At 41.0% G+C, this 18,192-nt stretch overlaps 1 protein-coding gene across 1 annotated transcript in view; it reads right to left on the bottom strand.

Moving 5' to 3' along the window:
* Positions 1-240: 240 nt before the first annotated feature.
* LOC139735937 (uncharacterized) overlaps positions 241-18,192 on the bottom strand; it is a 106,737-nt gene continuing 88,785 nt past the window's right edge. The window contains exons 4-5 of the mRNA XM_071646691.1: positions 5,043-5,211; positions 241-601 (exon numbers count right to left, since the gene is read on the bottom strand). Coding sequence (XP_071502792.1) covers positions 279-601; positions 5,043-5,211 — 492 coding nt within the window. The 3' untranslated portion in view covers positions 241-278. The remainder of the gene's footprint in view (positions 602-5,042; positions 5,212-18,192) is intronic.

Genomic DNA, 18,192 nt, shown 5'->3' with positions numbered 1-18,192 from the left:
ATATGTATATTCCCCTCATCTCTACAGGAATGAGAGGGAACCTTCATGCCGCCATCATACTGAAGCTAGTGAACTTGCGCCCTGATTATCTGATGCTCACTCACAAATGCAGCATCAAGTAGCGGGAGGGCGATAAGATTTCAAGCGGCGGAAGGAATATATTTTCGCGAGGATGATCTTTGCATTTTCATGAAGGCTACTGACAGAGATGTTTGACGAGAGAAGATCTCGCCCCTCTTTTCTGGAGTCACAGCGGCATCATGTCAAAACTTCTGCCGCTAAGGCTTGATGTCGTCGGGGGTATAGTATTGCCCCTCCCGGAGGTACTCCTTGAGTCGTCGCGGCAACGGGAGGGCATCGATGTGGTCGAGGCGGACGTGGCGGCGGATGACGAAGCGGCACATGTGCTGGAGCGAGCGCGCTTTCTGGAAGCGCGAGATGGGGTACAGCAGCTGCAGCGGGATCGGCGGGAGGCCCGGCCAGCGAGGGCGCAGGAAGTAGAGGAACCGCCCGTTCCGCGAGTGCCGCATCGCCTCTTCGATGAACTCTACGATGGAGGAGCTGCCATGCGTTGTGGGTTGGGACCAGAAGCTGAACTTGCCTGCAAGACAGAAATTAGTTAGGAAACAGTGAAGCATACACCTAAAATGATACAGGAGGCTGACTGACTGGGTATTGGTGTATACTGTAAAACAAGAAATATTTTCGGCATGAAACTCTCAGGAATTTGAGCCATTGGCCCTTTTTGCGGCACAAAACTTTTGTGAATTGCCACTGGCATTCAGTGTCATTTGTAGACAACAAACTTTTGTGTGCATTTTACTTTTGCAAATCTTTGCTCACCATGAAACTCATGAAAGTTTCTTGTGTGTGAACACTTCTGGTTTTACAGCAAATGTGTGACTTTGATAGGCCTATAATGCCGTTGACGAACATCACACAGTACAGCGGGCCACAAAATCATGATCGTATTTATTCAATAGTAGCATTAGCATCTACTTTCACCACTTTCAGGCAATAGATTATGGTGGGACTATAGTGTAGGTACCTTTCATCATATGCAAACAATAATAAAACCAGAAAATGGCTACAGTGTATCAAGAGTAAGATGATATGTGCTCTTTGCAAATGTTTCCAAAGGGATTTTTGTCTACATGGCAGACATTATAACATGTTTTTGAAAGGGGGAAGTAATATAATGTATCAATATCTTTATTGAACTGAAAATATCAGTCAAATATTTCCTCAATGCATATATTGCTATTTTGCTATCACTGAAAATAATTCCTGCTGCTCTTGTATAATAGTACAATGCACATTCACACTTGCCTAACACAGATATTCATGGAATGTTAGGTCCCATAGATGATTACGCAATATTGGGAAACATTACGGGAAATGATTAATGACAATCCAGATAGAAGAAATCCATACAATTATATAACATAAGGCCATTACAATAAGCCAAGTCACTGCAACATAGGCCAATTAAAATCTTTTTGTGTAATGGCATTTACATGAAGTTTGATATTATATTCTATGATTAGTTGTCATTATTGCACTTAATTCTATCTCCCTCTAATGCAGGGTGTCAATACATTATGCTCATTGCAATTGCAAAACATAAATATCATATATACAATCATTACAACGTTACCTGCTTTTAAAATTTGCAAGATATCAATGGCTATGTACAACTGTACATTGCAAATGACTGACAAATTGCCTTCATCGACGGAAACATACAATCAGTTGCAATACAAATAACCTGACACAAGAATCATTAATTTTGGAATTATTCCACATGGTATTTTCATGTCTCACTTCTTTTTCTCAATACATTTTGTTCACCCAGTAACCCTTCAACTCATATGTGCATTAATTCTGTCACTACTGTGATCAAACCTTGGAATGACGGGTGAAGTTTGGTCAAGGGTGACTGAAGTGAACAGAATTCGTGCCAACGACATGCGAAAGCAAAACCTTCCTCTCGCCTTTAAAAGCTACAAAACGAGGCGCCCCTACAACCACATAGCGACACAAAATCGCTGCATTTTGCCGCTCTCAGATCATCGGCTCCCCCGACCTATTGATTAAAAAGCTACGGTTACCGGCTCAATTACAGCCGATGGAAATCACGCGAACCATTAGCAACGTCACACACGCCGCGGCAACAACGACGGAATGAAATCAATAGACAGCAAGCACCGTCTGCCCCTGCAAAAAAAAAAAAAAAAAAAAGTCCAACGGGGAAGAGCTCAATTCTATTCCGCTTGTGGCACGTCAGCGTAACCCTGGGCCCTTCGACATCCCAAATTTTCATAACAACACAGATATCAGTTGTCAGGGAAGGCACAACACTTTCGACAGGAAGTGGAGCCCCATTTGGTTCTTTGAAAAGGAGAGTGGACATCATCTCTTCATCTTGATTCGTGTGGAGATGGTGATGGTTGTGGTTATTCACGTGTATCAACTCTCCTGTTGATGGAAAATGTCTCTTCAACTGGAAGTCTCAGAAATCGTTTGATTTGCCTTTTTCAACATCAATTTCCCTTCATCTATTTCATCATCATCTTCTTCTTCCTTCTTCTTCTTTCTTCTACCTTCTTCTTCCTCCTCTTCCTCTTCTTCTTCTTTTTTCAATACTCCTTCATAAGCATACCAGATTTTGGTGACTAAGTGTTGTTGTTTTTTGCGGCTCAGATCACATCTGAAATTAAAACTGTCTCAATCTCCTCCTTTCATAAGAGTTTGTCGCCAAATATATGCGGATGTCTGCACGGCTGGACACCCGCTACCACATTTTTTGTATCAAAGGAAAAAATCATCACTTTAGTTGATTGTGGCATTTCAGCTTGTTTCTGAACACACTTTGTCAAAGTCATCAGAAGGTTCTGGTCTCTGCTGTGGTCAAGTTGTCTTTGAAACCAATGCTCGAACCTCCGGGGGGCTCTCGTCCCACTCTCAATCCCCGGTAAAGCGCACAAGATTTCCCCGGCTGTTCAGAGACATGGTTAGGACGTCTGAAATTCCACCTGCTTTTCCCAGCTCGCAGAGATTATCAAGCTGCAAAACACTGCAGCTACTGAACTGAGAACACCTGAAATTGCCACCAACTGTAAACACGGTAACGGTCACGGACTCGATTAAAGATGTTCTCGTAGTAGTGCACGATTCTGAAACCTTCTTAAGAGCCGCAGGAAATTAAAAAGGGGGTGGGGGAAGCAGACATAGGCTGACTTTGTTTGTCTTTCTGGCCAATACAACATATTCTGTCAAAAAAAACTGTTGTTGTTTCAACAAGCTGTCTGCTTAAAAACAAAGTCAGAAGAAATGAATGAATTGTACTCTAGCTTTACTGCTGTGCTAGCCGTAGGACATACACAGCAAAAGTGAAACATATCATGAAATTGATTTTTCATGCTGGATCAAATTCAGCGACTTGTGTTTCAGATGAATCTATTTTTGTACAGAATTTGATATCTTCAAAAATATCAGTGTGCACATTATTTTCATGGTAGTTCAGTTGAGTGTGAAATTCATGAAAGCATTGACGGTGTTACAAAGGGTTCCACATTTGCAGGATATGACGTTCATAGAGGCAAAAGGCTATCACATCACAGTATGAGGTCTATGCTTTCACAGGGTTAAAGCGTCCCCAAAGATGGAACGCAAGAATGGTAAAATGGCAAGAGGAGAGAAATTAAAAAAGTTCGCCTTTCTCTTCATTTCCTGTGAGTGCTCATAGGTTCCACCAACAAGGTTACCATCAGATTGAAAATAGCAGGCTTCTTTCTGTCTAATTTCTCAACATCTCCCTCTCCTCGAATAGTCTTTGATAGAGGCTCAATGGGCATCGCCTGCAGAGAGTATCAGAATTCTGGCAAGTATGGTGGCACAGCACAGTAGTTCTGAACGCCTCACTGACATGCACAAATAGATCCGCAAGTCTGATACAAGGCTAGACGTAACCCTGCAAAGATCACTGTTCTAGGTGATCGCCAGAAACAGACTGTCTTGTTTTCTGTTTCTCGGTGGAACAACAACAGGCTATGGCACAATAACAGAGATTTTCAGGGGCCGGCTAAAGACAGACCTTGTGACTACTTGACAGGTGGCTGTAGGAAAGTCAATGTTGCCAACTGGCCGCACCTTCAAAATTTGGTAAAAAACTGAAAATGTTTTCTGAACGTCCCATTGTATTCTCTCTCATGCTTCTAATAATATATGTGGCATGCATTGGCTATGTCACGTAAATGTACACAGTATGATCTTGAAACCCGATACTGTGAAATATCTCACAGTGCCAATCTTATGTTCACTTTGTGATGGTAACAATCAAATTCCTAATTGTAGGTTGGCACTTGCCTACTAGAGATGGTTTGGACTACCAAGACTACTCGAGTGTCCTGACAAGAACTCCTGGCCCATTTTCTTTCCAATTTGCCCAAGTTGACTCATGGCAGAGCACTTTCAGCATAAAACCTGAGTGCTCTGACATAAACTGTTGGCCTAGATCATCGTCTGAGCAAGTCCAAGTTGTCTGACGGACAAGCCATTGGGCAACGGGAATTCAACCTGTCCAAAATATCGAACCTTTAATAGTATACCTCACTATTAAAAGTTCATTGAAGGACTTACTCAGGACAAGGCAACCCAACAGTCCTCAATATGAAGATTTTTGCACAGCATATCACAAAACATCTACAGGTCTATCTACACAAAGCCAGGAAAAAAAAAATACAAGAAAATGCTTGCCTGTAAGTTTTCTCCAAAGTACGAGGCAATGAGGAAAAAAAACAACTTTGTCCAAGGAGCAGTACTGTTGCTGCTGATAGACTTGAATGTAGGTTCTGAGAGATTAGAGACCTGTGGTCTCATCCACTGAACCACAAACTGTTCTAGTCTGATCACCAGACTCCGATACAGCATTCAGATATAGCTTCTGGGAGGCAGGCTCACTGCAACCTCATGAAGCATCTCTGTCCTCCCCCCCCCCCCCCCCCCCCCCCCTCCCCTGAGGTTTGAGCTAGGCTCCTTACCATTGTGATGCTCGATGCGGGTGTGGTGCGTGCTGCCCTGGACACGGAACGTCAGGCTCAGAATGTGGCGGTCGTCCGAGCTGTCCCGCACGAGGAACGAGCCGTCCGGCGTGTTCTCCAGTCTCATCTCAGCATCGTCCCAGCTCATCGGCCCCCAGTACCAGCCACACTGGAAGAAACAAGAGCGGAAGAGAGGACTCTACGTCATTCTCAGGGGTGACATTATTTCCCACGACAAGTAATTGGAGCATAGTGGAATGGAAATGAAGTGAGTGTAGTACATTTTGTGATAAACCATGCATACAAGCCTTCATGAGGATTGTCTGTCTGGTGTTTTTTTTTTTTTCCTTGAGCAAGTTCTATAGCAAGATCTAAAGGGAATGCTCTGGCCAAGCATTAGCTACAGTTCTCTTGAGAGATTTACCAAAAAAGGACTAAAGTCTTTAGAAAGACTACCACACATGGTGCACTGCAAACAAACTATGATACTACTTCATCATGTGGAAAAGGACAAGCCTCCAAAAAAACAGAAAATGAAGCATGTTTCATAGTAATGACCACCTCAGAAAAAATGACCGCTAACTTCCTCCTGCAATGTGTTCGACACAAGAGTTGCATTTCTTGGTAACTTGAATCCTTTTTCTTTCTTGGAATATTAACAATGATTTTCAAGTGAGGAAGACAGAATTCTAAGGGTCTAGTTCCATTGACGGTCACAGGGCCTATCATGAAATAATTCAAGATATTCAAAGATACAAAAAATAAATCATGAACACATCAGCGCAGCATCGGCCATCATGATGTTCTCATCCTTGTTGCCCAGAGATCAATACTTACTACTATGCCAAAATGTATCTCCTGTCACACATACAGCTCAGTATTTACAGAAATTGATTTTGTTTTCATTAGCATTCTCTCTTTCACAGTGCAAATGCATCAGTAAGTTCAAATGTCTCTTGAGATAAATAAAGAGAATTTGATGTAGTTGTTGTGGGGGGGGGGGGGGGGGTTGAGAGAGATTGTAGTTGTAAATATTTATCTTACTGATACTCTCTGCAAGCAAGATTGCATGTTTGATCTCTATGCCTACAAACACTGCCAGCCATATCAATGTCAATGTCATGACCCAGCTTCACCTCAGTACTATTTTGTATACTACTCTAGTTTAAGAATGTTCAAAGTATTAATCAATAATACCTCCTTTGAAACCACTTTTAATAACAACTCTACAACTTATTATCAATTGATAAAGGCAAAAAAAAGAAACAAATCCAGTAGGAAAGATGGAAAGGGGTGTGGATAGCTCAAAAGGGGTTACGGTAAACCTACAAACATTCATGACTAGAATCTGCATTCATAAATCAGGTCTTTTGGCACTAAAACATGAAGTGATAGTCCGCAACTGCTTACAACCTCCCTCTACCTTTAAACAGATCGCATTCTTGCAATCACCAATGATCAGACACTTGTTGATGAGGCTTTTCCTCATCAAGCGCCTAAAAATTTCTGAGCCTCCAAAGCAACAACGACGATGCCTTCATTTGCGATGCCTATATCGGCACGCCTGCAGCTGAAATGAAGACGACCCCGCCACTTTTCGCCAGCATCGGAGGAGGAAGTGGGTCGCGCGAGTCTCGGCTTGCAAATTAAACGAGTCCCGAATCCCGGGCCAAAAACAGGAGAGTTACATCTATCAAATATTGACGACTCCTAGCGGGCATCTTCTTGAATTACCTCAATTGTCCCTCAATGGGCATGGCAGACGGAGAACTTTCTCAACACTTCATTATCTTCTATTTCTTCTTTTTTTTTCCCCCCTTTCCTTTCTCACTATTCTCCCATCCTCCCGTATTATTCCCCTTTAGGGACATGACTCTTATATTTTATTCATCTGACCAAGTAACCCTCGCATGCGGTCGATATTCCATTCAGAACAAGTTGAAACAATGCCAGGAGATTTGACGCAATCTTGATGCTCACGTAATTTTCATATAGCGTATGTTTCTTCCCACAAAGTGTAATAATTGCCATACCTAGAATCAAAACCGTATGAAACCAAATCACAAAAATAAAGATTTTTTCCTGCATCTTTATGATGATTGCACAATGGAAATACAGCGGCTTGTAATCGGCCGAATCACAGTCGAACTGACGATTCTGCCTCTGCTACATGCTGTCACACATGTCAGTCTGCACTGACGACTACTCATGAAGAAGTGCCATGATAACGGCCTGTTGGTTGAGGCATATCAGACACTCAAGAGTTCAAGCCAGAACCTAGCCGGCTACGCACATGCAGTTTCCCTCAAGGAAGCCACTCGAAGAGCAATAACATCCAGCAGGCTCCCTCCGAGCCCATTCACAACTCCATTGTAGTGCCACACGAGACAGTGACCATTTTTAGATGAAGCGGGTCAAAACTGGTGCAGTGCACTGTGGGATACTCTCAATGATAGCAATCTTATTCAACAGCAGACGCACTTGTTGTGTTTTGAATTCCATGGTTCAGGTTTACATCAAGAAAAAGATGACCACACAACAAGCAGATCTTTGATCAGTCCTTGATCAGTTATCAATTATTTGCCAAATTGTTCTACATCATAAAAAAATCCTCATTCAACTTTTGAAAAGTACTGTATCTATATCTATTTCTTCACGGTTACGTACATTGTATGTGGTACATGCAAGCAAGCACACATTAATATATACATAATTCTGAAAATATTATATGAAGATATAAGAAAAGCCCAATGATGCAGAAAAACCTCTATTCATACGAGGTACTTCACCTATTGGCGACCCTGTATTCAATAAAAACATGACAATACTGAGTACATGATAACATCATGACATCTTTACATAGTTACTTGAACCATCGTCCTCGATTTCATTCTGATAGCTCCTAGAGAGGTGAATACTGCTGGTGGCGGACTTCTAGTCATTGAGCCCCATTAATGCAACAATGGCACAAGTAGTGTCATCACCTCAAGGTGAAAAATTTCACCTTCTCCAGCTTACTGCACACGCTGGCAGAGGGTAAATATGAGTTCATTGAATGGAGCAAAGTCGACAGAATCCCCCCCCCCCCCAAAAAAAAAAAAAAATAGATAAAAAAAAAATAGAAATAAATGAATGAATGAATGAATAAATAAATATATAAATATATAAATTATACATAAATAATAAATTAAATAATTAATTATACATAAATAATAAATAAATTTATATATATATAAATTATACATAAATAATAAATAGATAAATTAATCGATTATACATAAATAATAAATAATAAATAATAAATAGATAAATATATATATAAATTATACATAAATTATAAATAAATAAATTAATTAATTAATTGATTATACATAAAAAATAAATAAATAAATAAACAAATGTACATACAAAACGAAGACAAATAAGATATAAAAAGGGACTAAACCCACATGGAAACATCACTTCTAAATGATACAATTATTGTACACAAACAGGATGCCAGTGGCATTAATAGGGTTAAGCCATAATGGAACAGCATTCCCACAAGGAGGATACTGTTTTTCCTCTCCTCTTCTCTACTTCAGGCACCAAAACAAAAATAATAACAACAAACAAACAAAGAAAGAAAAATAAGAAGAAAAAATGCAAACTAAGCCCTAGCTGGCTGGGCCTCTGCAGACTTAGGTGAAACTTATTCTTTTATTCATGGAGAGAGAATGTGTGACTCTGCAACGCACAGACCAGTCTTAACTCTTTGGGCCCTGTATTCTCTTTCCTGCACGACTCATATGACACTTCAGGGTCTACATTGAAGTTTGCATTACTTTCATTAAATCTGCATACACGTACATTTACAAGCAAATTAAAGCACTCATTCTTTTCTTTTCTTTTTCAATCAGGGATTTACAAGGAATCTCTATTTTGTTTTCAAGGTGAAGGAAGAGTGAACGTTTCATTAGAACTAGACAAATATTACAGAAAGCTATGAACTGTTCAAAATTCAGGTTTCACAAAATGGCAACATTTACCTCACAGCTGCATTGCAAACTCCACATTCACTAGCACATACCGGTGCATAAACCTACAAATCTGCATAACAGCACACCAGGTTAAATGTGAAAATCTACTCCGCAATAAGGCTGACATTTACTGAACAAATTGAAATCAAGCGAACAGGATGGTATCTAAAAATTGCATTGGAACGGAACTTGAAATCAGCTCAACTAAAATGCTAGAGTCTTTCCCTGGAGTAACCTCTTCATCCACTGAATATTACTGTAAAAGTGGATATTTTCGCGAGACTAATTTTTCGCACTCGGTGGGGTAAGAAGAGCTTCGCGTGTTTTTAATTCCGCGGACTCAAAACATCGACTACTGAAACATATGGCAAGCAAAAATATTCGCGTGCTTTTATTTTTGCACTGGTTTCAAGTTGCGAGAAATGCGCAATAATTTCAACACCACGAAAATTTCCACTTTTACAGTACTCTAAACTGTGCATGCCTTCAAGCTCCTACACTTGTGGTATCTTTTAACCCGTTCCTTACTGAATGCTGAAATCCCCATAGACTGAATACACAGACCACTAGGATCCCATAGGGAACGGGTTAATACAAGCACCTGTTGGAGGAGTCGCTCATTTCGCTTGACAGCAGTGGCAGCAGAATGTGTACATTGGGTTCGTAACCTGCGCACACATTCACAACACAGACGGGAGGGGCTAGATTGTTTGTCTCGAGTTAAAATCTTTGCATGGCCGGCTACAAGTTGGCCATCCTATGCGGAAAATGAGAGAAATCTCTCTGATTATGATCCACTGTGAAAGCAGGGAATGTGATACCCCCGTATGAGAGCTTGCGATGTCCATCCATTCATTGAAAAGACAACAGACACTCCACAAGGCGGCCCATTAGATCGAAACCGAAACCGCACAGGACGATCCATTGATAGCATGGTAAGGTTTATTGGAGGGCGTGTCCTAGCTGTCCCTTTGTTTCTTACAATATAAATGCCGAAGACAAGAAGTGCATTTGCTGACATGTAGAGTCCTTATGTTTATACATGACCTACATTTTCTCCTCTATTCTTTTTTTTTCCAGCTTTCTATACAATGGCAAACATCTTCCGCAGTGCTCTGCCATGACATTTCGAACCGCATCACCGAGGTACATTGAATTCCGTCAACCTACCCCGAGGTCATCTTCAGGAGGAGAATATCAAGATCTCATGATCAATACTGCTCACCACTCGTCTCGACAGACGCACGGGATATTCCCGTGGACCTAACGTCGCGGCGTAGCATCTCAAACAAAAATGACAACATTTCTATGCCACCCCTTGGGAGGCTTCCGGCAGAACCGTTGAGATTTTAAGTGACTTCCATATCTCAAGAAATCCCAAGTACACAATGCAATCACTTGAAAGGCCCTCCGATTTCAATGACCCGTTTCCTCATCAAAACGCGGCGGCATGCACGCGAAGACGACTTCCGATCTCAGTGCGAGGCTGGTACATCACGATCGATACACGTCGACATCTTAATTACATTCAATTCATAGAGTTCACAGAACTGTCACCTCAAGAACGTACTATTTCATATACATCGTCAACAACACTGAAGTAAAATCTAATTCACGCACATGTCAGTTGTTGCCATTAGTTAGGCAAAAAATCATCTACTTAGCAGCAATTGTGCTGTGTTTTTGTGTTTTGCCCATGTTTTCCTGTCAATACTGATCTTTTCGGAAAAGAAAAATGTTTGACTTTATAGCTGCTGCTCACTCTCGAGTAACCTTTTTTTATCTGCTTTGTTCATGTACAACAACCTATTTTCACTAGTGTTCACCATACAGATATGCACTGTCAATATTTGAATGAGTTTGCATGCCTTATTAATTCCTGTAAACTACTGTTGTTGTGGTTAAACACGAGCAAACATCAAGAAAGAAGCCTGTCTATACTAGAGCACAAAGGTAAATGCTCAAAGGGTTTAGCTATAAAGTAATACGTTCCACTGTCACTTTTAGCCTGGCAATTCTCTTTCAGTGAGGACGTAATGACTGGATGTCTCGTGGGGCAATTTGGAGGTCGATCTCAGGGGCATTATGCAAGCAATTCTTGAGGACACTCCCGACGACCAGATTTATCTCCCAGTCGATTTCAAACGGGTCAATGGGCTAACGATTCCAATGGAGGGTGCGAACTCAATACCAGGCATTTTCCGGCGCAATAGCTAATGTGCCAATTTGCAGGGTTAATGGGGGGACTCGATGTGGGACACCTACAGAATAGCATGCCATTCTTAAGGTATGTACCAGTGGCTGTGCGTGGGTTAGCATGCACCTAGCTGGCAAGAACAATGCATCGACTTGGTTGCACCCACACTATGCAGAGGTTAAGTCTTTGACTGCCGAAGCATGAGCATCACTTATAAAGGAGGCTTCTGGGGAAAGCAGATTTGGGTCCCCTTTCATCAGATACTCAGCAGCTCAAGAATTATTGCAAACACGTACCTCGTAACACTCAACTCAAAGGGCTCAAATCTACAACTCACTTTGTGTACACTATTCTAAAAATCTATGGAAATGCAGACTTAACCTCCTTGTTCGATTCAGCACACATTCTTAGCTTTACCTCATGCACACACACAAGAACAAACTCACAAACACACACACACATACACTTTTTGTGTATTCCTTATTTGAATTTGTTTTAATAATTTCCAAATCATATGCAAAAAGAAACAAATATACACAAACACACACACAGACAATATGATAGCAGCTAAAATTCCATTCACTTTAAAAAAAAAATTGTATCCTGTTTTATCATATAAATTTGTACAAGCATATATGCATATATACACATACAGACACACACATATACACAAACACAATGAACATACACATGCAGAGACAGACACACAAACACACACAAACAGTAAACCGCGGTGCCAATTCCAGTATCCAGTTCCATAATGGATTAAAAAGCGCGAGAAGAGGGATTACTGGACACTGTGGCGGCGGAAGTCACCCAGCTCTCGACTGTTTCGCTTCAAAACAAGATATAGAATCTCTCTTGAGACGAAATCCAACCCACACTTAGCGCCCGATCGACTCCCCCAGAACAGCGTGCTGCTCAGTCATCCCTGCACCACGGGGGAATGATCTCTAAAATCAGTAAAACCGTACGAGAACTACTTTCACCTCGCGGCAATTTTTAGTCGTAATTTCTGTCAGTTCCTCAAGTTCTTTTACGACATTTGCTGGAAGCATCAGAAGGATTAAAAGGCATGGGACTGCCGATTTGTATCTGTGAAGAGGTAGAGATTGGATTTAAAATCACTAATACTAACTAACAATGAAATCAACAATATGTTGAATTCTTTCCTCATTCTTGGGAAGTTTATTCCTGTGAGCATCAATGAAATGCAGCATGACTATAACTACAAGGAGAAATGTAGAATCCGTCCTCAATCTATTATCTCATAATCAACACACATAGACTAACTTGGTAAAATAAGAAATCACCAAACTGTGCATTAATCTGAAACACGGATGCTTTAATGTTCTCCTTTGAGAAACAGAATTGATCTGTGGACAGCCGCTAAGATTTTACTCCCAGCGGATATGTTGTTCCAGTTGGTCACGTCCTAACATCACACTGACCACATGGACCTTGAGCAGTGAGAGTTGAAATACGACTTTGCAGAACCTGAAGACATATAACCAACAGACTTGCATCATGTTTTTTTCTCTTTTTTTTTTTTTTTTTTTGGGGGGGGGGAAGTGGTTTAAATATACCTTTTCTGGAAGAAATCGGGCACTACACTGATGTTACCTCATGAGGAATGGTATTTGAGCAAAAGCAGAAGATTGACGAAGCGTTTCAGGAAACTTAGACAAGCGTAAAGAGAGTAACAATCAATAAGATGTTGGCAAAGTCACATTTTATGGCGTCCACAGATGCAAGATAATTTGTTCCAAAGAGACCAACAAGGAGGTAACATGTGTTGCGTAAAATAGTTGTCGCAGATCGAGGGACTTCACACTTATGAAAGAACCTGAACATGAATGTATTTCTGAATCACCAACACTATCATGTTGCACGCTATGATTGTATCAGTGTTCATGGCACCTCATACAACAGTTACAAAATGTATTTTTGACACAGCCTATGTCAATCAAACACACAACGCTTGATGTGCTTGCATGCAAGAGAATGTACAAATCATACCTGTATGCACGCACAATGGTAGAAGTAAATGGAAGGTCAAGTTCCACCTCCTAATATCGTGTTTTAGAGGTTCTGCTATTCATAATGCAAATGCATGAACCGAATCAATTTGGAATGGTGATGGTTCAAATGACCACAAATTTTAAGCCATTGAAACAAAACAGTTGTACAGCTACGATTGTGTAGATATCACCCACTTCAGTAATCCAACTTGCTTGTATGTGTTAACAAGCTCCCTTGAATGTTTATAGAATCATTCTTTCACTGCAACGTAAAGAAACCATTCAGGTGCTGTCCATGACATAGCAACATTTACAACTCTGTGTCTCATTAGGGGGGTTCACACATACACCAATTAGCTGGATACAAATCGCGAGATTTGCATCGCGATCGTCATCCTGAGTTTTTTGCACGTGTGGACAGAAAAAACCCAAAAATTAGCAGGATACTGTATACGCTATATATTTCGCGTGGGTTTTGTTTTCGCGAATTTCGCGAGTCAAGAGCTATTCGCGAAATTAACAACACGCGAAAATATTACCTTCCAAAATGAATCCCTTGCCTTGATGATACGAACATTTCAGTACTAGTATACCATGTCACGGCTTACCGAACAGACCATACTGGCTCAGCTTGTTTACGTTTACGCACGTCCACGTCTACTTACGAATACTGTAGAGAGCCAATCCATTATCGCAAGGGGACCACTCGTCAGAAATCTAGCGCGATGGACTTAACCACTTCAAAAATGTTGAATTCTAACTTACTAGTTCGCAGAGCTTGGTAAGCTTTTTCATGCAGTGTAAAACTAGTATCATTCTTATTTGCTAGTAAGTTGAAAATTCACACTTTCTTTGCCACTTCATATTTTCTCTGGTCCCCCAATCGCGAATTTAACCACTCGCGAAAGTGTGTGACAGCGGCAATTCGCGAAAATTTATGTACGCGAAAATTATAGCGTATACAGTAAGCATCGCAATGCTAATCCCAAGAAATCTTGCGCTGGTTTATCAATTAGCGGGATAATTGGCCCCGCGCTGGTACGTGTGAACGGTCGGGATCAGAATCTTGAGTTTTTATATCCCATCATGCAATGCGCACATCACAACAGCGAGGCCTCTGCAAAGAGGTCCTTCACCTCTTTGGCATACCAAAACGACAGCGCGCGAACCACACCACTGACGCACAAGACAATGGGCAAAGGAAAGTGCGCACAGGCAGTGATAGAGAAGGGCGCTGCGTGACCCAGTTTGCAGGCTTTGCTGTTATGTTTATCGGCAATTAGAGGGATAATTCGGTACGTGTGGACGCTCACCAAATTAGCGGGATACCGATCGCGATCGCTATCCCACTAATTTGGTACGTGTGGACGCTCGCAAAAAAACTCGAGATGTGGATCGCGATCGTCATCCCGCTATTTTGTACGTGTGAACTCGGCTAGTAAGTTGTTTCTCTCTGATGACCTTTATCTGCTCATGCACAGAATGTAACTCTGGACTGGCTTACTGGAAAATGAGACAGGATGACAATGGGGCATGCAAGATTCGAGAAATATGTTTGAAAAAAAAAGTGAGATCCCAGTTTGTTTTCAGACATACAAAAGTTAACAGTCAATTAGCATGACATAACTTAACAAATACATAATTACAAATATATATATATATATGTTTGGTTTTTTTTTGTTTTTTTTGTTTTGTTTTGTTTTTTTTTTGCTTTACGATACAGGCTCAAATTCAAGGAAGCTTCCAAATGCAATAAAATTTCTAGACCGGAAGGAATTCATCGGTAAATCACCTTCTCCCTGAAAACCTCTGGCAGCCTAAGTAATCATGGTGAGCTGCTTCTAAAGGAAAACATACTCATAGAATGTGATGATGGCTTCCAGCTACATACGATGCATGTGAGAGCAATTTGACAGATATTTATAGAGTCTAATGACCACTTGTAGCCGAGACATCAAGCACAAAAGTGTCCGTCGGCACTGCTAATGAGCTGTCAAAGTCATTTGACCAATGTGTTCTTGAGTCGTTGAAATCCTATGTAAATGGATCAATGCCAGTTTGATTACTTCTTTAATACATGCAAACACCTTCCATACTTTTGTTTGAGATATATGTCGTACTCAGCACACACTTTTTCACAAGGTCAAAGACAGAGAATGTTACAATACTCCAATGGGAAGGATTTTGCCATGAGCCCTTGGAAATTCATGGCTTTTCATAGGTTATGTTTTTCCTTTCAATTCTTTCTCTTTTTGTTATTAAATACCCCCAGGTGTGAGGACGGCGGCAGTGTGTGAATCACTGAAATTCCATAGCTCTATCATTTTGTCTTTTTCAAACTGGCTGAAGCTTCAACCATTCTGTCGGTCTGACTTCCTCCTTCATTTCGTTCAAGATTCCATGCTGTTCGCGGAAATGAACTTTGATATATGGTGTAAAATTGCACTGTTAAGTACACAGGAAATGAGAAGTGTAATGGAAGAGAAATCAGTCGACATAATAATAACAACTTTTGATGACGAGAGTCCATTTTGTATGTCATGTTCAAAGAATCTCTTTCCTTCAGACTACCATAACTGCTATTAATCTTTAACAATCCTTCCGATTCCAAGTCTCACTGGTCAGTTCCTTGTTCAACGAATATTATGTCAATGCATTTGTTCAAAACAATGCTGTATTGATTATGTTATTATTCCTCTAACTCCTACTTGAATTCATTGAATAATGTGATATATGATCAAAGTACATTATTGACATATGATATTATGCTCTGGTAGAGCAATAAAAATAATTTCCCATGACTGGCCAGTGGTCACATGTCTGTAATGGTAATGATTTGTTGTTTAATCACACTGGACCATGAATTAAACTAATGCAGTACTTTTTTTTCCAATTGCGTGTTGCAAACAGTATTATCAATAATTATCCAAACACCCAAGAGTACTGTTCAGAGAAACTGTGTGCGCCAGCGAGCTACTGAAGCAGCGTGATACCACGATTTCACACCAGTCCGTGCCAATCACATCAACGATCCAAGCCAAACCTGTTGAAATTTTGCTGGAAGAGCATTTCCACGCGCGGCTAACGAGAACCGTGCAAGATCATGACTTCATTTGGAACGGACTGACCTCTGAACTTCACGGCGGATGTGTTCCACCAAAAAAATAAAAATAAAAACGATACGGAGCAACTGCGGCAGCTTCTCTCTCTCCTTACTCGACATCTATGCAAATGAGGCCTACGTGCCGCTCTCGTCAGCCCTCCGCAAGTGGGATTTCGTGCCGACATAAATCACATTCTCATTAAGTCCCCTAAGTGATCTCGACACAATGCAATAAAGCACTCCCGGTGTCTCTCATCCCCATCTGCAAAGAAATACAGCCACTTTACAACTGCAAACATGGAATGGTGCAAGGGCTTTTAATGTACAGCAGACCCGATGCATGACACGCACCACTCTCATCTATGGATTTCTTTGAATATCTTCAGTTCCATTGCAAATTTGGCTTTCACATATATATTTTTTTTTGGTTGTCCTGTTATTTTTCTTCTACAAATTTACTTGATACAATTATTGCATTTCAGATATAACTATCACTAACAGGCACTGGTGCATGAAAGTTCTGAGAAAGGAACATTTAAGTGATGGCAGAGAGAGATACACATACCTTTCAAGTATAAATGCCATTCAAAAAAAAATATGACTCATTGATATATTTTTATGCATCAATAAAACTCTCATCACAAATAACTGTAAATCACTTAAAGCTGTACAGTACATCTATAATTTTTCTTTCTCCCTAGTAGTACATCATTTTGCCCACACCTACTAGTCAGTAATGGGCTACAGGGAACAACTATGATGGGACCAGAAGCTAGCGTGAAAATAAAAGCACAGAAATATTTTTTGCATGTCATATGTTCCAGTAATCGATGTCCTGATTCTGCGGAATCAAAAACACACAAAATTCATCTTGCCAGGCCAAGCACGAAAAATTACTCACACGAAAATATCCACTTTTACAGTAATACTGAACCTTGAAATATGTTGTGTCAATTTCTATGCCAGCTCAAAAGCTACTGTTAATCCTATGCTCACCCTCCTCCTTCCCATCTGAAAGAAGAAAATGATAGATTTTTCCATGAAATAGCATCATTCTGGCTGTAAATGAAATGCTTGCGGTACGTTAACTATACAGCCATACACTATAATTGCAATCCTGTAGCCCGTTTGAGGCGCTAATAGTTCTGTGTAAAGGCAGCCTTGTGCAATTTCAAGTACATCTTTTTTTTTTTTTTTTTTTTTTGGGGGGGGGGGGGGGTGTGGTGAGGGACCGCATCAAACATCATCACATTTCAGCCAGTGTGTCTGGCAATGACGCAGACCAGAACAGTGTCATTAAACTTTGGATCCTTTCACTTTTCGCACTTGATGATGATCATCTATTCGGTTGGGACGGGGCGGGATGGGGTAAAAAAAAAAAAAAAAAAACTAAAATGGAGGCATAAAAAAGAGAGAGAGAGAGAGAAAGACTAGGGCCAGAGGAACAGTAAATGGAAGAGATGAAAACGACCACTCAAGTGATCGAATCTCGCCAAGTTCACTTAGCGCCCAAGTGGGACGATTCCGCGCCTCCTATCCGTCACCGCACGCCCCATGCATTTATTCAACGAAGCCCGCCTCCAAACAATCGCTGCGGTTATTGATCGAGCCGGTCGCGAGAGCTGCTCCGCTCCTCGGCTGTTATTTCTTGCATGGCCGCTTGATGCCCATATTTCTCAAACAATTCCCTCCCATTGCGGCCGGCCGATCGGCACCACTCACGCATGTCCATCCTTCCTCCTCTTCTCCTGCCGGACATGACTTGTTGAATTCTCAAAAAGAAAATTCCCCCCCACCCCCTCTCTCTCTT

The sequence above is a fragment of the Diadema antillarum genome, unplaced genomic scaffold (genome assembly GCF_040938485.1).
Source record: "Diadema antillarum isolate AM-2024a unplaced genomic scaffold, OU_Dant_1.0 seq00000611_RagTag, whole genome shotgun sequence".
Taxonomy (NCBI): Eukaryota; Metazoa; Echinodermata; class Echinoidea; order Diadematoida; family Diadematidae; genus Diadema; species Diadema antillarum.
Note: the sequence above shows the minus strand (reverse complement) of the source record. Positions and strands in the feature narration are given on the sequence as shown.